We start from the raw sequence: 23,213 nt of genomic DNA, 5'->3' as shown, positions 1-23,213 counted from the left end.
TTTAATTCAGCCACTGTTTTCTCTCCCTGTCTCCCTCCCACAGTCCCTCATCCTATTCCTCCCCCTCAACCCCCCCCCATGTTCCTTAGAAGTTGCTCTTGCACCATCAGGCTGCCCTGCTTCCTGAGGCCTCAAGTCTCTCAAGGATTTGGTGCATCTTCTCCCACTGACCCTTGAATTACAACAGTGAATTACTTCATTGCAGCAGAGGTCCTCAACCTGAGGGTGGTGAAACTTCCCTAAAGAAAGTTATATTATAAGTGTTGTAGCTCTTCTCTTTCTGGCTTTTAAACTCTTGAGTATCATTTGTAAAACACAGAACTGAACTTTCTCTTCTTTAGCACAAGACTGATGACATACCCTGAACTGGTGGTTTAACTGCTGAAGACAGGATGCCAGGGCTCCCTGGCAATGTAAACAGAGTCCTCTGCAGGTTACTTTTCCAGTTTGGTTCTTATAGAGCACTGAAATAGCCACAGACTATCTCCAGGATCTCTGAGTCACCAAAAGATATTCAGAATTATCTATCTTGTTAAGGTATTTTTTAAAAATGCAAAATACATGATAATGTACTGTTTTAATTGTCCACAGTACGATAAGAATGATAGAAACAGAAAATAGTTTGCCAGTCTATTTCAAGAAGTACTGAGCAGCTTCTCATGTTTTTCTCCTGTTGCCTGCAAATAACAGGTATGGAGGGAAATTATTCTACAACTGAAGTAATAAAGCATAGATTCAATAAAACATTTATTGTTGTTTCTTTCTTTCTGAGATAAGTAGAAAATTATATTTGTGGCCTATAAATCTTATAGCTGTAAAACTCAATTGAGTATTCAATTTTAAAATTAAATGTTCAATCACCATACTAATAATTAATGGTGCAAAACATCTGAGGGCCAAATTACATTTTAATTACGGAATGACCATTCAATATCAGGAAGCAGCTTTCTCTTGCATTCTTTTATTATTTGTTTTCTGAAGTCTATGCGTATTCATTTAAAATTCTTTTCACCTTACTTTTCATTCCAATTAAATGATAAAGCATGTGGGTAACAATTCAATATAATGCAATAACTCCTAGTTTGTTTTTATAGCTCAAGAGCATATTTCTCTTAAGACATCTGAGTTCCAAATGCTGAAATAGAAAATAAAGACATCATCTATTTGGCATTGTTACACTCTCCTATCCTTAGTAGACTACATCAAGTTTATTTAGATATTTATACACTTATTTATAATTCAGTAGAAACAATATTCATGGACAAGGAAGAGTATAGACGTAATTCAATGTGTTTTATTTGCCAAGTTATGACAGCAGTCAGACATGTAACAGTCCATATATTATTGAGTTAGCTCATTATAGAATGGAATGAAAAAGAGTAAAACATTAATGGAAGGTGTTGCAAAGGCAAGAACATGTTTATACTCACATGTAGAATGAGAAAAAAGGTACTGGGGACAAGAACCTGGTGTGATCTTGAAAATAGCTTTTGTATCAGAAAACCATTAAATAAAATATTACGAATTCATCAAAACATAATTACTGTGGGCTATTTTATCAAACGCTTTGCATATGTACAACCTAAGTGATCAAATAGCAAATTTCAGGGAGTATATCATCTGAAGGAATATCTATCTATTTTAAGCCTTTAATTTAAAAGAAAGGAGGAGAGGACTGAGTCAAATGATTTGCTGTCAGTCGTATGGAGGATGGAGGAACTGGAGCCACAGTCCCAACTCAAGGGTTTTATTTATCTGCATTACGCTCTGCGATAGCTACACAACTTAACTCATTTCTTGATAACTCATAGGAAATGACTTCTAACTCCAATTAGTTGTTTATTTAGAACTGTTATGCAAACCAGTTCACATATAAAACTGAAACAGCATTTTACAGAAAATATGTAAAATGTATTAAGATTCATATTTAGATACAAATTAAAAACTGTCTTCTATAAAAGAAAGAAAATGAAGTCATCTCCAGAACAAAATAATTAGTGCAGAATAGTCTACATATATAAAAATGAAGCAGTTTATTGAAAAAAATTACCATTTAAAGACCTCATAACACATTCATTCTAGATTTAAAACTATCTTAATACATTATAATTTATACATATTTAGAAAATCATGCTATACCTTAATTATCTTAAGGAAAATATGATGTTTTAAAATCAAATATATGTGTAATAAAAAAAAAACAGGTGATCTTTATCAGAAGAAACAGTATAGATTGGAAGGGATTTCATGGTAAAAGTGTCCTACAGATTTCCCACTTCTGAAATCCATCTTCATTACTTCAAGTGCTCAGTCATGTGAAATTCACAATGACTAGAATGTCCCAGCACAGATTCCTCATTATAAAAGTCTCTCCTATTTCTTGACCCACCTCTCTAAATCACCTTTTAAAAGAAATCTTTGACAAACCTTAGATCTACACAGACCCACGAATGTTATCAGTTCTGATTTCTCTTTTTATTACAAAATTATAAGCTGATTGTATAAAATAGGAAATATCATAATGATACATCTAAATTACCTAGTGACACCCTATTTCGTGAACTATTATATCACCCAATAAAACATGTAGAATGTAGATTGGATATATTAGTTGCAGAGAACCCCCCCCCCTTTTCAGATCTTATGTAGATCTACATTTATGTTATTTCATCTCTGTCTCTCCTCCCCCCTCTCTGTATGTGAGTGTGTGTATATGTGTGATGATTATTCATGTGAAGAGATAAATGGGCACCTGTGGCTGTCAGAACTTTCTACCATGTGTGTCCCAAGAAGGAACTCAGGTCAGGATTAGAAGTTGCATTTACTTGCTAAGCCATCTCATCTGCCTTATTTCTACAAATTCTTCCGTAATTGCCTGTAAGCCATCGAAAACATGTGTTAGTCTTATTTATCTGAAGTAAATATAAGTCATTTTACAAAGGAATGCCAAAGAAGATAAAGCTAACATAATAGACTTAAAATATAGATTAAGTAAAATGGAAGGCATGAAGTCCAAAGCACTTCCCTTCTTGGTTCACTTGTGAAGACAAATGCAAAGGTTCCGATGGATGAGATGGCCAATAACGAAGAAGAATAACTTGAGTTCCATTTATTCTGCAGACGTGCGGATTTTGCTCAACATACATGTTTTATACAACATACATATTTATAATGATTTATAATGGCATATTTCAGATTGCTAAAATCTATAAAATCTGAAAAATATTAAAAATAACTATATATTGTGCCAAATTTAAGACTTGGTAAGTTAAGATTATGTAAAGAAAGTACATTTTACTCTTCTTACCCTGAGTCATTTTTAACAAGTTACTTCATGCCTCTGTACCCTCATTTCCTTCACTGTGACCTGTGGATAACTATTGCAGATACAGTCACAATGAATGCAAATATTAAATGAACTAGTATGTGTAAAGTTGACGGCAGCACGTAAGAGCTTCTATAAACTGTGCAACAAAAATTCTAAACTGTGAAATAAGTAATATAACAAGCACATACTTAAGAATGTTGTACTAAGAAAACTATTAAAGAGGGTGACTGAGACATAAAGATGAACAGATGGATAGGAAATATCAGATCTGAATAGCTCTGTTCCTGGTTTCTACTGAGTAACAATGAAGAACGTAGATAGATAACATCCTGTCTTATGTGCTCCATCACGGAAGTATTTCGATGTTACTTGAGTATGAAGGAGTTAATTTGAATACAAGTTGCCTTAGCCATGGGGGGATTCTTAATTCAAAAATATTTGAAAATATTAGTATTTATTGTAGGTTCACTCTATGGAGCAAATGGCAATATAAGTTACTTTGCATTTTATAAGTTGTACTGATAGACTTGTCATTAGAATTTGTTTCTAATGTTTTTCTCACAGACACTTACAGCAACCTTCAGGACAACTTTTAGAAAACTTTTAGCCCTGCTCTAAGTCAAGCTAGTTGCTGCACTTCCTAATTTTGAGAGCTTTCTTTCCAACCTCATATGACAAAATACTGTTTAAATTCCATATTCATCTGAGAATTATTCAAAGAGTTGATATGTTAATGATGAACTATTTACAATAGAAGAGCATTCATCATACTTATTTTCAACCAATGGAGTTTATCCAACCTTCTAGTAAAAAAAAAAGATACACTCAATCTCAAATATAAATAGAAAGTGGTCACCTCTCAAGTATTTTTAGTTATATATGACTTACTATTATATGCAGCTTTGAACAAAACAATAGCCCAGCACAAATATGCTATAAATAGACCTTAATTTAGTACATGTGAAAAGGTAAGACTTGAAGTAGAGAGATAGTTCAGTTCACAAAGCTAAAAGTATGAACACCAGATGTCAATTCTGAGTGCCCAGATAAAAAGCATGGATATTGGCTTTTGTTTCTATTTGAAGGACTAGAAAGGTGAAGGCAATATCTCTGGGGCTTGCTGTGCAGCTAGCCTAGACTAATCAGTGGCTCTCAAGTCACAGAGAGAAACATTACCTCAACAAAATAGGCAGAAACAGCCATAGCTGCTGAATACCCATGAGCACAACTAACATGCCCTGTGCCTCACTGTGCTGCCCTCCTGCCTTCCATCCCTTACTTGCCTTCCATATCCTCATCAGTAATGTTTCCTGCGTTTTGAAAAGAGTGTTATAGACTTCCCATTCATGACTGAGAACCATCTGTAGTTTATTTTGAACATTCTGGATTAACTTTTGACTAAGGATGGGAGAAGTAGCAGTCTAAAAATAGATATGACACTTGAAAAGCAGGAAAGAAGGATATCAACACAAGAGGATGGGGATAAGAAAAGGTAATGGAGTGAATATGATCATAATACATCGTATATGTGTACAAAATTGTCAATCAAACACTGCAATCGAAGGTGGTTGGCACCTGAGCAATAATACCTGAGATTGACTTCTTGCCTCCTCATGGACATACATACAAATACATATATATACCCCTCCATACAGAGTAATGCACATACATACCATATGCATACCTGTGGCCTCCCTTCCCCCAGCCTGGAACCTGCTTGCTCAAGGGTGGAGCTTCCTGCTCATTCGTCCTGCCACGCCTACTGCTGGAACCTGCCTTTGCTGCCTGGAGGCACACACGTGTTTGTCCTGCTACTGGACCCTGAGTTACTTGGCAGGATATTGGGTTCCCTCCCCCTTCCTTTATAACTGAGTGTCTGGAAATAGTATAATTGAGCTTTGATCAGGATCTTGTCTTAGCTCCATTCTTTCTTCCGCCCCGTCTAGATTCCTCTTTTCAGCTCGAACTGCCATTCTCAGTTGAACCGTTCGTGTTGTGGACTGCGGGCAGGCCGCAACACATACCTACACATACATAGCCATGTACATATTCACATGCCTACAGATGCACAGAAATGTGTACACAGCTACACATGCTCAGATATGCACAAACATACAGCCACATATACACCCCTACACAGAGACATGTACAAACACACACCCACAAAAACATACATACACAGATATATACATATACAAGTGCACAAGAATAACACTTTCTTTGAAAAGACAGCATATAAACATTTTTATAGAAACATTGGAAGAAATGTATAAAATACTAAATATCATAATACATTATGAATTTCTATATATTCCTAGAACTATAAACCTGCTTACCACAATTTTACAAATGATACTGCATCTGTTTCTTTGTAATGATTTCTTTCTTTGTGTCCAATGCAATTCTGCCACACAGTTTAAACTCTGTATCCGTGACATGCAAGTGATACCCTTTTAACTTTGCCTGCTTATCTGATAATATAACTTTGTGCTGTTGCTACAAGGTTTATACTTTTATTTACATTGTTATAGGACAGCTATAAACAAAATGCACATGTGTTTGAAAACAGAATTCACTGTAATATGCTAGCATGGGTAGCTGAGAGCTCGCTACGTGCCTGCATGCACACATAGGCACTACTTGTAGAGCACTTGCAATCTTGTTTGAGGATCTGATAAATCGGTATTTATATTACCCCATAAAGAGAACTGAAACACTTCAGTCATCTTATCAAGTGGTCCCAAGTCATCTGAAAAATAGCACTTACACGCTCAGTGTACAAAGGCCTGTCAGCCTAGACATGACATGACAGTGGGAGTTCTTGACTTGACAGGCTGACTGCACAAGGGAACAAATCCTGGAACTTACTGAGGAGCAATAAACCGCAGGAAAATAAAAAAACAATTCTATCAATCATGAGACAAGCTTCTCTCAAGAGTGCTCTTTTCATAATTCTTGTCTTTGTGCTATTAAAGTCTCCTGGTTCTTGAGTAACACAGGATTTTTTTTTAAGTTTTCTTCAGAATGTTATTTTGGATAACACCCCCAACTATTTTCAGATTTACCCCTCCTCCTATCCACCCACCCACCTTCATCTCTCTCTCTCTCTCTCTCTCTCTCTCTCTCTCTCTCTCTCTCTTCTCTCTGTGTGTGTATATATATATATGTATATATATATTCAAAAGAACAAAATGAACATGACAAAATTGTCAAAACAAGATGAAAAAAGAGAGACAGAGAAAGAAACTACCATGCAAACTAATACCATGGAGTTAACTCCCCCTGGGCATGTGGTCTGTCCAGGAATGTGGTTGGTAAACCCAGTGACACTCCTTTGGAGAAACCTGATTTTCCTGCTGAACATTAATTACAAAAGGTTTGAGTTACAGGTGGGACTTGGTGCCCACTCCCCTTCCTTCCAGAGTTGGGGTTTTGTCTGACTTGGACCTGTGCAGATAGTGTCTTTGTGGAGCCACAGAAGTGTGTGGAAAACACTGTTTCTTAGGTCATCCACCACAAGTCAATTAACTTTACTGCCTTCAAAATGCATAAACCACATGTGAATGAGATCATATCTTGCAAGAAAGTGAGCACAAAAGTTTGACGTGGAGAGAGCTAGTGATCACCTGTGCTCTCACAGTCAGCAAAATGTAATTGGCCAAAAATCAAAACCTGTCCCATTTCCTCCCACCTTGCTTTCTCCATACACAGCTTGACTAGAAGGCCTGTGTTTAAATGCCCCAGACGACCTTCTAAGATCTGCCCATTACTAGTGACTGTAAGGTCACCGAGTGACTGAAGGTGTCTAGCAAGGGTAGCTTAGTGGAGAAATATGGGGCACAGTCCTTGGCAGAGGAATTCCCTATGGCTTGGTGGAAACCTTGATTTCTTCAACCTTGGAGATGAGTAAAGCAGCACAGCTGGAGAGGGGATAGAAAACAATCCTCTCAAAGGCCAAGCCCAAGGTAAGAATCTAACTCATTTAGAAATATGCATGGAGAAGGACAGATCTGGCTGCCAAGAGGCTCGCTAATATAACTCAGGATTGCTTTTTACAGAACGATAGCACACACTTAAGACAAAAACAATTACCAAGTTTTCCTTCTAAGGCCTTAGTCAGGATAAGGAGAATTAACTTCCTCATCCTTTGTTCTGGTGGTGGGGAGAGAGGCTCCGTCCAGAAGATAAAGCAGTCTGTCTTTAGAGACTAGCAAATGCACACGGAGTGAGCCTTTAAGGTTATCTTCCAGCCAGCATGTTATGATGCGCTAGCATTAACCGGAGAAGCCTCAGCCTTGTGCTTCATTCTCCTCTACCTCTGTCACCTTGGTCAGTGTCCTCCCCATGGACTCTGACACTCAGGAAACAGCTTTGGCAGGCACTAAGCCTTTCTTCCTCTTCAGATCAAGCAGGCCTGCTTCAGGCAGCAAGGCAGGAAATTAGCATTTATTTGCCTTTTGTGTTTCTAGCTGCCAAGAAATAGGAAACTGATGCTCCTGAACTCTCTATTAGCTGTGATTAGAAAATGCCTCTCCCCAACAGCTTCCCTCCCAAATTTGAATAGACTCACATTGGGTGAAGACTCTCTCTGAAGAAATCTCTTCCTTTATCTTTCTGACAACTGCTTCTACGCTTAGACTAAAGAAATAAAAGCTATTGTTGATTCTTCTGAAACACTCACACTGGGAAGAGCATGAATAGTTCTGGTAGTACTCTGTGTGCCTACCGTTTAGTCATAGAAAATTTCAGTGCATTGAGTAGTGGGGGGTAAGTGAAAGAAAATTGTTGTGAAGAATCATGGGATTTATATGAAGACCTTAGCAAGATATTCTGTTGTACATTTCCATTGTCAATTGTCACTGAGTTTGGGAGTCATGTGTGTGACTCATTTATAAAGTGCTATTTGCAGTATTCACTAACATGGTGAGAACTGAATCATTACTTATTCGTCATTAGAATGTCCACACTAGTATGGTTTTAAACATTGGAACAATTAAGTAATAAAAATAATATCCCATCTCTACCCCATTGATACTCTCTGTTTAGTAACTGTTTAATTTGCCTTGGCTGACCAGGGTCTCCTATCACACTGACCTGCTTCAAGTTAAACAGTTCAGCGAACACTCCCATGAGTTACCACAGTGACTACTAGACTCTCGAAAATCTTCCTTTAATGGTATGGGGAGGGCATTTTGCTAGCTGTATGAAAGAGAGGGAATGCCACAGTGCATAGAATTTGCCAATTTCTATGGTGCCAATCTGTATCTCGCCTTTGCTCCTATGTGGATTCTTCTGTTTTTTCTACCCTTTACCCCTGGTTTCACCTTCTAGCACTAAATAGGGGAAAAACAAGAAGGGAGAGAGGAGTTAGGAAAATCCCTGTATCTAATTTCTTCCCTTTTTGTTTCTTTTTTGAGAACTACTATTAAAAAACTACAATCAACTTCCGAAATAACCAACCCTTCACCTGCCTCTCTGGGCCCTGGACTTTATATATGCTTTAAAAAGTTCCCAAAATTCCAAACAGCACATAATAACAGAAATTATCTTCAGCTGGCAAAAAATATGCTTCTGCTAGAGCAATATACGAATCATAGTCAACTGCTTTGGACATTCCGAAGTAGCTTCACGTTGCCACATCTAGGATTATAAAGAAAACATCATCTTATATTTCTGTGATTTTTGTAGAAAATAAAATTCCAAAAATTGTAGATACATCAGTGTATCCACCACATCTAAATTTAAGCACCATGAGTAGAATCACTAACCCGGGTTTGGGGAAGGAATATTGTCTATTTGGGGAAAGAATATTGTCTATTTCAGGTGAACTCCTGTACTCCATCAATTCAGTAACTTCCAGTGAGTTGTCCATGACAAACCAGAAGGCTTTCACAGGCTCTGTCTGAGGTCTCTCCTGGGTTCTCTTATGTATCTTGTCTTCCGTAGGTCCCCATCACCCTTTTTATTTATTTTTCACATTTCAGACTGCAAAACATGTAATCAAACTTTCTCTCTGCCATAACATTCTTCCTTTGCTCTTCCACCTCTGTAACCAGGATCCTGTAAATCTTAGCTAAAACATCCCTTTCTAAGAGGAATTTCCTCTGACCTCTTTATTATTCTAAGAGTCCTTACCATGAGCTCTTACAGCAAAATGTACTTCTACCCTACAACCACAGACACAATTGTAATTTTGAATTTTTTGTTAAAACTAAAGGGTCAACGTGTATCCTTTTGGTTACTTCACTAGTTTATCAGCACAACTATTTACCAACAGTTTATCAGATAAACTACAGTTTATCAGTAACACCTGTTTATCCGCACAAAGTCTCCCCAGAGAAGCACAGTCCTGTTAACACATCAGGCACTTAACAGTTGAGGTAGGAGATCTGAACCTATCTACAAGCACAAATAACTATATCTCTAAAATTATAATGCTGGAAATAGGCCAAGGATACAATTGTTTGATGACTCCCACCAACAGCTTATAAATGAACTTTATGAATGACATTAGAAGGCAGCTTCAAGAAATAAAACATGTAGGTTTGGGTCTCACTTTACAAACCAGACCTCTGTGCTGAAAAGCAGGAACTCCATACACTTTCCAAAGTCGTTCAGTGGACCATCCCAAGGTCAGCAAGCAAATGAAGAAAAGTGAGGTGGTCCTGGCCCAGAGGCTTGATCACATAGTAAGTAATGCTGCATTTCCACAAACATAGCCATAAACCATAACTTTCAGATAGCCTGAGTTTCGGGGTATAAAATTAAAGTATGGAAAAGATAGAAAATTAATACCATACTTTACGTTTCCTTTCCCTGTATATCCAACTTTACAATGGCTACAATTTTCATCATTTCAAATACACAGTCAGAGCATATGTGGATATCAGTTTTGGTTACAAGTAGAATTCTAACAGAGCACAAGGTCAAACCCAGAACCACCGATGGAAAGTTTCATTCTCCTCCAAGCTTGGATATTATGTCCATTTCAGACAGTGCTCTTTAGCATGCTGCTTATTGAGCACACACACAGAAGCAAAGTGTGCATGGCTGTAAATGTGAGCATACATTTGATACTATGATTTATTTTATATATTTTATTTATTCACCTCACATCTGGATCCCAGCCTCCCTCCCATCACATAATCACTCCCCTTTCCCCTTCTCCTCTGAGAATAAGAAGGGTTCCCCTGGGTAACAACCCACCCTGGCACAAATCACTGCAGGATTAGGCACAACCTCTTCCACTGAGACCAAAGAAGAGAGCCTAGTTAGCTGGTGTAAGATCCATAGGCAGGCAACAGAGTCAGAAACAGCCCCTACCCTCCACCCCACCCCACTACAGTTGTTAGGATGAATCCCATGAAGATCAAACTGCCTATCTATTACATATGTACAAGGGCTGGGGTAGGGTGGGCCTCAGTCCAGACCATGTAAGCTCTTTGGTTTTGGTTCAGTCTCTGGAAACCCCCAAGAGTCCAGGTTAGTTGACTTTCTTGGTATTCTTATGGAGTCTCTGTCCCCCAGGTCCCACAATCCTTCCTTCCAGCTCTTCCACAAGACTCCCTGAGCTTATATTATGATTTTTGGTGAATTATAAAAAGTTTAATTTTTAAGCTTCAAACTCAGCTTCTATGGGATTGAGTATTTGAACACTGTGTAATATTCAGATTACATATTTTTTTTTCTTTTTGAAGCAGGGAACTACTAAATATCCCAGGATGATTTCACACTCTGAGCAGTTTTTTGTGTGAGTGTGCTGAGTTCACAGGTGTGAGCCACCTGCCCAGACTGAATTTTCTGTTTTCTAGCAAATTTATTATTTCCATAGCCTGTTGAGATACATATAAAAAGATTATAAAACAAAATTAAATATGCAGCTTTATTTGCTTAATTTGCTTTATTTGTTTAAGATTGTCTATAGACAAAAGCAAACCTCAGAACTCTACTAATATAATGCAAAAAATTTCCCTTGCCTTTTTGTGGAAAGAGAAGCTTCCTCCTGTCATTTTGCTCTAAACAGGAAGTGCTAACCATAGTTGCTCCTGACTGGGACTGGGTATATAAGCTCCATGGCCATGAAATGTTTTGCGACTTGCAAATTTATGTAATAAAATATTAACACAATAATATAATTAGTGCCAATGTTCTGAATTGCTTTGCATTGTTTTATTCTGATATATTAACAAACTAGACCAATGTTAAACAAAGAAATGTTTGTACAAAAACTATACTCATACTAGACAGGGAATATATGTTGGCTTTATAGTGTTATTTATAGATAGGATATTTCTAAAATCTACCTAGTTTATAATGTTATTAAAAGGTATTCTCTTAAAACTTCTTTCTTATTTATAACCTTAAATACTCCGAAGCCCTCCTATGAAGAAAATTATTCCAGTTCTGCCCAGTGAAAGACTTTCTGAGTTTTAAATTATGCCACTATAATTCTGTTTCAGAGATTCCAAGGTGTATGAATTTATATGAGAAGTCAGCACAGTCAGGAGGATGAAGTACTTAAAGCAGTAATCCCACCGGAATTAGAAGTGATACAAGGCGTGCAAGATTCCCTTCGCAGATGACAGAACCCAGATACTTCATTATTATACTGGGAGCTAATATTTCTGCATATTTTTCACTTATGGAAAATGAAAATGTATTAGCTGGCTCTAGTAGCCTTATCTCTAAAATATGTGACAAAGGTTCTTAGCTAATATATATGCTGTAAAAATAATTACAAAGTACATGATACATATATATATATATGTATATATATATATACACATATATCTTGTTTTCCTATTCATTATTATATTTCAGGCCTTGTCTTATGAGATAAATAATAATAAAACACACAAATCAAGATTAAGAAAATTTTATATACTGCTTACAAGTAGCACAACCAGAAAAACAACAATAGGTCAGTAAAATTTATTGAAAAAAGATATATATGTTGTACCTAAGTATTTCAGTATCTTAAATTTACTATAATAAAAATTTTACCATTTAAAATGAAATTGCAACCTAAATTAAGCATACTTTATTACTTTGAATTCTATCTTTATACATTACTATAACTTTTCTTCCCTACTTTTGTTCTCATTTACCAATGTTTTCAAAATTTCAAGTATGCTTTTTATTCTCAATGTAACTGAGTCTCCCAGGCTTCATAAGAATCCAATGCATAAAAACTATTATGACCAATATTGTGTCTGAATGGTTATTTCAAACAATCCAAGCCAGTGGCACTCATATCTGTACTTGCTTTCATTTAAGAGAAACTGTCTCTCTCTACTGGATGTGATGGAAAAATGAACATCTGTTTTGGCTGTTGCTGAGACTTTGGAAACATTTGAGAAATGAAAGTCCTAGAAAAAGTGAGAGCTACAGACAGTCTAGTGATATGGATAGATGCAGATAAAATGATCTTTGGCAGCTCTGTTTGAAGTTCCACCCTAATATATTAGAAATTTCCACCCACTATATTCTAATAGTATAAGCCAGTCACCATTACTTTCCAGAAGATGCTTTGCTTTGGCATTCAGCAATTTTCAGTTAATAATCTTGCATTTACATTGTGCTCATTCATCAACTTACACCAATTAATTTTGAAAGTAATGGCACATGGCTTACATGGCATATATTGTAAATTGATGGATAACTTCATAGGTTAAAAGGGGAAATACATGATATCTGAATAGCTTGCTAGTCACAACTGTGGACTTGTATTAGCAAAGTATGTAAGATACTAATGCCTTCTGCATCAGCTCAACTCTTACAAATATAAATTAATATTACATTAATTAAAGTATTAATGAATTAGTAGCAGTTGCACTGCAGAAATATTATAATGAAGGAAAGCCAAGATTTAAAAAAATAATAAGGCTTTATGTAACTGAGATTAGCTATATGACTTAAACAGAGAAAAAGCTGGCCAGTATTTGGCTTTGGTCATGACTGAGGATTCTGGTAAGACACCTAGCGAGATGTCTTGACAGCAACTTTAAGCATTAGACATCTATATACAAGGTCATCCATAACGGTAACAGATGATACTGAGGCAGGGACGTAAAATCTATCTTCTTCTGGAGTAATACATTTATACCTTCACCGTGAGGGTCAATTTGTCACCATAATTAACAGATGGAGAAATGGAAGCATGGACAGATAAATGTACAAAAACAAAACAGATTTGATCAGTTTTATGACACAAAAAGTAAACACAAGTAACATTTATGTGAGTTAATAATATGGTTGGCAGAGAGCATTTAAATGGGAATATCGATCCTAAAGCGATAGAGACAGAACAGAAATTACAGGGTGTTACTGCTGCCTAATAACACACACACACACATACACACACACACACTCACAACAGGATTTGAAATAAGACTGTTTATGAAACAGCTAAAGGCTAGAGATAGGAAGTTATTAATTCTATTAGTCAGCTTTCTTGTAAGTCCTTGAAAAATCTAAGAAGTTTAAGATCTAAGTTAAAACTATATATAAACTTATGTAAACCCTCATACATGCTGCATGAAAATACACTTGCGCTTTCTAATGTAACTTACTGGGCAAATAAGAGATGCAATTTTCTTTCAATTAGACAAAGGATGACTATTGGATCCTAAAACTTAAACTCCATTAGGTGCAGCTAAATGGATTTCACTTTCATATCGCATTAACACTGGATTACAATCACCACTTTCTGAATTGCTTGGTATTTCTTTCCTCTATAATGAGAATATTAATAGTGAATATCTTCATGCAATCAAATACATGCATTGCTTCATTTGATTCAGTATTATTGAGTGCAACGTTAGGGATTTTCCTAATTGATTTCACAAAGAGTATCAAATAGGACTGTGTTGTAGGAAACTGCTTTGGGAGCATAACATCAGGGAGAAAGATAGGCAGGCCAAAGGTAAGCAAACACAAACCAGGGCAAAGAGCAGTTCTGTTTTGGATGTGCCAAGATTCCTTCCCTCATGAATATGATGGGTCACTAATAAACACAGGCAACATGCACATCACATATCACATACCATCACATAACACATAGTGCCACAAGTCACCATATGTAACCCATACCACATCTCACATATCACTACATATCACACATCGCATGTCACACATTACCACATAATCGATATCGCTATATATCACTCATCAACACATATCACATATATTTCAGAGCACCACATATTATTTAACACCATGTATCACATGGAATACCACATCATATATCATCATGTACCATATGGCTTCACCTATCGTATAAAACTACTTGTTACACATCAACACATATGAAATACCAACACATATCATGCATCATGCTAAATCTCTTGATTTCACTAGCACCACAGAGCATCATAAGTCACATACCACCACATACTGCCTTTATTTCATATCATCACAAGTCATATAACACATAGCATCACAGATCATATATCACCACACATTGCATATTTTATGAGCACATATAATTATTGCCTGCTTCATATAGTCACATATTACAATATATATCACATGTCACTTGTTCTTCAAAGACATTATATCTGGCATAGTCTTATGTTCTCTGGAAAATCAGCACCAAATTTTCCCTTTCATTGATTCAATATTTTATCAGAAATGGCTGTGATTTAATGTTTATGATTATGTATATTTGTTATCATGACTTTAATCACCATTAGCCATTATGAGGATAAAAGTCTTTCACTTAATTAATATATAAAACTAAATTTAACTCTGAGTGTTGTTTATCTAAAAAAATACATAAACTATAGTTGCATGATTGTAACCTTTAAATATTCTTTTTGAGCTAAAACATATATTTGGGGAAATGTGTGCTGATATCATCACTTTCTACCTTGACAAATTTTCACAAAATGAATGTGTCCATGACATCCAGAATACAGATCAAGGAAGGCAACAAAACCAATAGTTAGCAAACCTCTGTACTTCTTACTATGCAATATCATGTCCCACAGCAAACTTCAATAACGTAAAGCTTTAGTATATGACAATTTATTGGAATTTCTAAAATAGTGATTTGCACTCCTTGTAAAATCTAAGCCAGATTTAAAATAAGTTTATACTAAGAACTGAGTTCAGAGGTCATGGGTGGCCTTAGCAATTACAAGTACCTTCTCCTCTTCCAGAGAAACTAGACTGATTTCTACTAACCATATCTGCAGTTGGCAACCACTAGGGAATCCAACACTCCCTTTCTGTCTCTGTAGACTTCTATTCAAAAGTACACATACACCAATAGACACACGTTTACACAGAAAATGAGTAAACAAACAAAAATACAAACTCATCCCATTTTAGTCTACAACCCTGCTACTCTGAAATAATTAATCCAGGAACAGTGTACATATAGACACAATGCTTAGCTTGTGGACCCAACACCGAAAACATGACTCCAAAATAAAACTTAAATGACACAGGTCAGACAGTCAAGGCAGTAGATAGTAGTGATTTGTTGAAAATTAATTATTTTGAACCAACTAAATTTCTACCCACCCATACTCTGCCACTTCCATCATATGCTGGAATGTCTGGGAAGCTCTCTCCACTTTGAAGTGCTCAGATGAGATCCTACCACCTGGAATCTTAAATGACAACTTACTGTTTGGAAGGCTCAGGACATTTTGGTTCTTCTAGCATATTCACTTCTTTTCCTGGATCCACTGGGCTAAGAAGAACGGCTGCACAGGACATTACAGAGTGGCAGGAATCTTCCCGGCAAACTGCAGTTTGAAAACAATGAATTGTAAACGTTAAAAGTCCCGTAGTGCCTGTTCTTGTGTTCCTCATTTCACATTTATATTTTCAGTTAGGTTCAGGAAGAATTAATATTAGATTATCCTTAGTTTTCTTTTACAATATATTTTCCCCTAGCTAGCTGGACAATCCTGGGCAGTTTTACTTAGCTTCATAGCCACATTGAGGGAAAAATGTATGCTAATATTTAGCAGCTGAAAAAGAAGTTATTTGCCAAATCGTAAGAATTGTATGCTATGGCACATGTAGTTCATGAGGCTCCACAAGGAAAGTTCAGTTGCTTCATCAAGGCCAAGATCAAAGCGCTCATGCATTACCATGTGCCTACACACCTGTGGTCTCCTTCTTGTCCTGCTATAGCCCCCAAAGCTCATCCATTCTTATCATAATATTACCACGAGGCAACTTGCATGACTGACTTTTCTACAGTGGTGTCATAAATGTTGTCATCATTCTTAAAACGATGCCTTCCTTTGTTCCATGTGCATTTGTAAGAACCATCCACAAAATGTACTGTTATTTTGGCTTTCCTTTAGATAAATAAAATAGTTTTTATCATTCAATTATAATAGACATGTTATTTCCAGTTTGGAGGTATTTCTATTAGGTATAAATATCCTTGTACTTTTATATATATATCTTGTAATTTCACATAGAGGTTTGGCCTAGAAAAGCACCTAGATGGTGTAACTGTCCTTAGGATATGCCTAAGGATATGATTGAATTCTGTATACTAGATACTAATGAGCAGTTTTCTTTTCTTTTCTTTTACTTTCCCCCAAACAAATGTTTCAATTGTTTAAAATCCATAAAACATATGATTTTACAAGTTTGCCCATTGATTTTCATAGTATATTAATAATAAATTAATGCAAAGCAAATCCACACAAACTTTAAACTTTGTTTAAAACAATACTGTTTTCTCAAAACTCTCTAGATTATAAATCTAGGGGCACTCAACACACTTCTCCTTTTTGGGTCTCAAAAGGCAAATGTTAATGTGTTAGTTTGGCTGCACTCCCATCAAAAATTTCTGGGAGCCAAACATTGTGGCCCAGGGAACAGCCTTGGGGTAGAAAGCATTGTAGTTACTATCTGCTATACTTCATCTTGAAATGCATCCAATAACCAGTTTTTCTATTTTATTTTTTAAATAAATCTGTGTGAAAATAATCCACTGACAAATTAATCTGAGCTTATGTTGACACTGCTTGCAAAGTTGACAAGATCAAGAACAGCAACCCTGTAGGAGTCAAGCCTCTGCGCATGCCTGTTAGGAATTGCACTTATCAGGTTAACTAAGGTGGAAAAATCCACACTGGGTATGGGCATCACCATTCCATGCCTAGAGTTCTGGTCTTCAGGAAAGGAGACAATTAGCTGAATATAGGATTGCATCCATCTCTTTCTGCTTCCTAGTTGTGGAAACAGCTAATGTCAGGCTCCAGCTGCTATGATTGCCCTTGCCATGGAAGACTGCACTAAGATCTTTGGAGCTAAATGAACTTTTTCATCCTAAAGCTGACATTTCTCACAATAACCAGACAAGGTTGTGATAGAAATTTGCTTACATCCTGTGAGAGGAAATCAAGGCTCCAGTTTCTAAGAACGGTCATATGTGATTTTAAAACTCTATCTCATACAGAATTTACGTAGGAATGCAGTATCATGCCGGGTAGTGGTGGCACATGCCTTTAATCCCAGCACTTGGGAGGCAGAGACAGGCAGATTTCTGAGTTCGAGGCCAGCCTGGTCTACAAAGTGAGTTCCAGGACAACCAGGGCTATACAGAGAAAACCTGTCTCGGAAAAAAAAAATTGCAGTATCATTACATGTTTAACCTATATATTCCTTAAGTTAAATCTATATGTATATAATCTTCATTTTATGTTTCTAGTTTATACAAATTACTATTGATCTCTTTAGTTAAGTAACAGGAATCACCCCAGAAACATTGCTCAAAATATTGCTAGCCTGATGTATCATCTTAAATTGTATAAAGTATAAGTTCCCCTACTTCTTTTTGTTAGTTTGTTTTTCTTTTTTGAGTTTTTTATTTTTGTTTTTTATTAGGTATTTTCTTCATTTACATTTCAAATGCTATCCCAAAAGTTCCCCATACCCTCTACCCCCCACTCCCCTACCCACCCCCTCCCACTTCTTGGCCCTTGTGTTCCCCCGTACTGAGGCATATAAAGTTTGCAAGACCAAGGGGCCTCTCTTCCCAATGTTGGCAAAATAGGGCATCTTCTGCAACATATGCAGCTAGAGACACAGCTCTGGGGGGTACTGGTTAGTTTATATTGTTGTTCCACCTATAGGGTTGCAGACCCCTTCAGCTCCTTGGGTACTTTCTCTAGCTCCTCCATTGGGGGCCCTGTGATCCATCCAATAGCTGACTGTGAGCATCCACTTCTGTGTTTGCCAGGCACTGGCACACACAAAAGACAGCTCACAAAACACAGCTATATCAGGGCCCTTTCAGAAAAATCTTGCTGCCATATGCAATGGTGTCAGTGTTTGGAGGCTGATTATGGGATGGAGCCCCTGGGTGCAGCAGTCTCTAGATGGTCCATCCTTTCGTCTCAGCTCCAAACTTTGTCTCTACAACTCCTTAAATGGGTGTTTTGTTCCCAATTCTAAGAAGGGGCAAAGTGACCACACTCTTCAGTCTACACTCCACTGTTTAAAAGACAAATTCATTGAGAAGAGATTTTGCTATCCTAGGTTTTTTGTTATTCCAGATGAATTTGCAAATTGCCCTTTCTAAGCTCTCTCTTGTGAGGCTATACCAATGCCTGACAAATACAGAAGTGGATGCTCACAGTCATCTATTGGATGAAACACAGGGCCCTTAATGAAGGAGCTAGAGAAAGTACCCAAGGAGCTAAAGGGTCTGCAACCTTATTGGAGGAGCAACAATATGAGCTAACCAGTACCCCCCAGAGCTGTGTCTCTAGTTGCATATGTAGCAGAGGATGTCCCAGTCTGCCATCAATGGGAAGAGAGTCCCTTGGTCTTGTGAAGATCATATGCCCCAGTACCAGGGAATGCCAGGGCCAGGAAGTTGGAGTGGGTGGGTTGGGGAGCAGGACGGGGGGAGGGAATAGGGGGCTTTGAGGATAGCATTTGAAATGTAAATGAAGAAATATCTAATAAAAATGCCTTTTAAAAAAGAGAAATTCAGACCACAATCAGCACATGTGTGGACATTTTCAGAGTCTGAGGATTACTGGTCATTAGGTAACTAATATTGATCACAAGCCAGTGATGAACCTGTGAAGTATTTTCCAAACGCAGATTATCTAAAGAGAAATTTGCCAGGAAAAAAAAGGAACGTATGGGAAAGAAACAAATATTGAAAGAACTGGAAAGGATCTTTGAATTGAATGTAAATGCTGTTATCATTGATATGAATACTCATTTCAATAACTAAATGATGAAAGAATAAATTGGCCTCTTATTCAATGTAGAAAGAAGCAAATGAGAAAGAGAATACAGGAGAGTGAACACGATACCACAGATAGAACATAGGGATGCAGGTTAGGCAAGGGCATGAGTGTACCAAAACGTACCACTCAGGAACCAATAGCAGTACTCCCTTAAAATACACTATGAATGATCTTAGGACTAGTCTTAAGTATAAGAACATGGCCAGGAAAAGTTGATGTGATGGGCATACCTAAAATGCAGATCAGTATCTTGTACTGACCACGATGTAAGCTCCTCTATGTAGGAATTGGATTTGACTACTAATGTATATTATTTTGAATTTTACAAAAAAAAGTGTAAGTAAAAAATTTTCAGAATAATATAAATATCAGTAAATGGAACAAGAATTTTTTATTAAAATCAATCTTAACAATATATTAAATGACACTAAAACTGATGTTCATAAAAATTCCCAGTGTTAATGGGGTATAATAATATGATTTTTATAGAAATTTAATAAACTTTTCTTCACTTAAAGAACTTTACAAAACAATATGGATGTTAGTGGTATCCAGAAATCTACATTTAAAAATAATGCTTGTCTGGTATTTCTGATACAACATCATACAATTTCTTACTTAAGATAAAGATAAATTTAAATGTGCTCAGGAAAAATCATTGACATGTTGCTGGATTCTGAAAGAAAATTAAACTATAAAATAATTAAAGAAAAATAAGAATCACAGTTATTAATAAATTTGTCTCTATGCTAATAATCAATTAATAAAGAGTAATACGCTTTAAAATTCATTGCAAATATAAAAACATGTTTTACTAGTAAGAATCCATGTTTTTATCTTTTAGAATAAATTTGATTAAAAGTTAACTCAATTAAAAGGAAAATATCATAATGGTTGCAGAATATATTGATCTCTGTTTCTCTCAACCCACAACAGAGAAGTTTCATCCTATAGCAAATGGTAGTTAATACAGAGACTCACAACTAGACAGAAAATGACTTAGGGCACTCAGTCAAAATCATGATATCTGTGTCACATCCTTTGTCTCAAAGCTCAGAGATCTATGAGTAAGAGGAGGTAGGAAGTCTGTAAAACTATCACACACACACACACACACACACACACACACACACACACAAAATCTAAGTTATAGGCCACAAAAATAGGCTTTATCTGATCATATGGTTAAAATCAGCAGCAAAAGAAAGTGGTTGGCACTAGGAGGGAACAGTTTTGAAGACTGGATTTTTTTGAACATTTGAACAGAAAGAGGTTTCATGCCCTTTTCCACAGAGTCTCCCATCAGCCTAAGACTCAGAGCAACTGGGATTGGTTCTCCTCTGGTGTACCCATCACAATGCTCTGAGCAGTAGCATTTCTTTCCTGCCACTGAAACATCTGCTATATGCTCTTCCACTCAGCACTTAGTTCTTTGCCAGGGAAAGCATCATTGATGAAGTATCCCAGGTCTCATTGTGCTTCATCTAGTGACCATGGACAGAACAGAGCTAACTTCTCCCCTTTAAACTGATGTAGAAATTAGTGTATTGTTGCACAGAGAACATGAAGCAAGCAGGAGCCTCATACATTAACCTATGGCAAAGGATGTTTAACTTAGAAAAATGTGAACTGCACAGTCAAGCTGTGCATGATGCTAATGCTTCATCTGCCACCACTCTTCCATACTCAAAACACAGTGGCTATAATTGGAAGCCTTGAACTTTTTCTTCCAGGTCAATTGAGTAATATGTACATATCTTCAGATATTCTTATTTATAGACACGAATTCAAGTAACCCAGGCTGGCCTCAAACTCCCTATAGCATTGAAAATGACCTCAAACTCCCGATAATCTCTTTGATCCTCTAAGTATAAGTGTTACATTTTCCAGCACCATGCTCAGTTCTTTAAATAATTCTCTAAAGCTTTGTTTCTTTTGACGAAATTTCTAGATGCAGAAACATAGGTTCTCATAGTGTAAATTCTACCCATGACCTCATGTCGATTATTGACCTCATGGACTCTGTTTGTTTGACTGGGTAGACAATCTACATACAAGAAGCACAGTCACCAAAATTAACATTCACAAGTTAGAATAGTTTTTCAAAAAGCTGTCTCAGTCATTCTTGCCACAACTCAGGCACAAAAACAAACAAACGAATAAACAAACAACCCAGAAACATTTGTTGAATGAATAAGAAAATGAAGTGGAACATGTAGAGAAAGAAAAGATGGAGGCCCAACATAGGAAAGTGTGTTCTAAAAGGCAATGAGATGGGAGAAAATGTCTTGTACTTTTGAGAAATTAAAAAACAATTCAATAGAGCTTGGCCTAGATAAAACAGGAAAAATGTAAAGGGGGACAATCTGGAGGTATAAGCATTGCCTGCACTGTAAAATTGTATCAATGACTCTACGTTGGAATTTAATCCTGAAGTTAATAGGGATTGAGATCAATTATTAAATGAAGATGCAACAAGATTGGCCTTTTATCTTCTATAGTCAGCATGAGTAATCCATACTGACAGGGGCATGATGGGCTGACAGCTCAAGGCAACACTTCTGCAATTAAAGCATGAGAGGCAATGAGAGGTGCAAGCACTAGAGGGGAGAGAGCATTGGAAAGGGAGAGACAAGCCTTGAGTGGGAATTACAGGGATTAACATGTCTACTCCAGGTTCACAGGCACAGAGCACATTTACTTGTTTATTTATTTTTTCTTTTAATAGGACAAAATACAATCCTCAATATGTAACAAAAACAAGACACAGGTAGTGCAGGTAGATGAGAAGAATCAGCAGAAGTCCTGATAGAAGATCTTCAAATGGATTGGGAAGGTGTTTAAAATTTTTAATTATTTTACAAATACCTCATTTAATGATATTATGGATTTGATGATTTTCAAAGTATGTGAATAAATTATTCTGAAATGGTTAATACCTTGAAGTAATAACTGAATAGAAAAAATATACAGAAATATGCATGGAAATAATTACATCCAGGATACTAAGACAGAGCTATGAAAAACAAAAGACAACATTGAAATATAGCCAGGTTTATTTCCCAGGGCTTGCATTGGTATCTCACAATAGGGTCCCACATTGGTGTTCAGCAGTTGTTTTTCATCTTGTAAAACATTCTTTGGGCAGTTATTATATTACAAAATTTATTTCTTGAAACTACATAGTTTTTATGTCTCAGCTTTTGAATACCTCTTTTTAACATAGTTTTCATAATTAAAAATATACTAAAATAAAATTATAACCTCTTGAGAAATGGGTAAAAACAGTAAGTAGATAGTTTTCTTTGTATGGTTACATACTTTACTACTATGACTCATATACTTTATTACAGTTAAGGAAGGCTAAATAATCCTGTACCTGCAAATGTAACCTTAAAAAGGTTAATGGTTTTTAAATATTGAGTATGAAGCAAGCATTTTAAAAGGTGCTGTGTCACATGCACATGAGTTGGAAGTCATAATGCCCGTGAGTTGGAAGTCAATCCTGGCTATATGGATATATGAATAGTTACAGAGCTGCATAGTGAGTCCCTTCTCCCTCTCCCTGTCTCTCACATACAGACACAGACACAGACACAGACACAGACACAGACACAGACACAGACACAGACACAGACACAGAC

General features: G+C 36.5%; 1 protein-coding gene across 3 annotated transcripts in view; it reads right to left on the bottom strand.

Moving 5' to 3' along the window:
- Ccser1 (coiled-coil serine rich protein 1) overlaps nucleotides 1-23,213 on the bottom strand; it is a 1,127,242-nt gene that overhangs the window by 875,342 nt on the left and 228,687 nt on the right. For all 3 annotated transcript variants that reach the window (XM_021165504.2, XM_029478490.1, XM_029478491.1), the window contains exon 5: nucleotides 15,963-16,083. In XM_021165504.2, coding sequence (XP_021021163.1) covers nucleotides 15,963-16,083 — 121 coding nt within the window. The remainder of the gene's footprint in view (nucleotides 1-15,962; nucleotides 16,084-23,213) is intronic.

Source organism: Mus caroli, chromosome 6, assembly GCF_900094665.2.
Source record: "Mus caroli chromosome 6, CAROLI_EIJ_v1.1, whole genome shotgun sequence".
NCBI lineage: Eukaryota > Metazoa > Chordata > Mammalia > Rodentia > Muridae > Mus > Mus caroli.
This window is presented reverse-complemented; position numbering and strand designations above follow the sequence as displayed.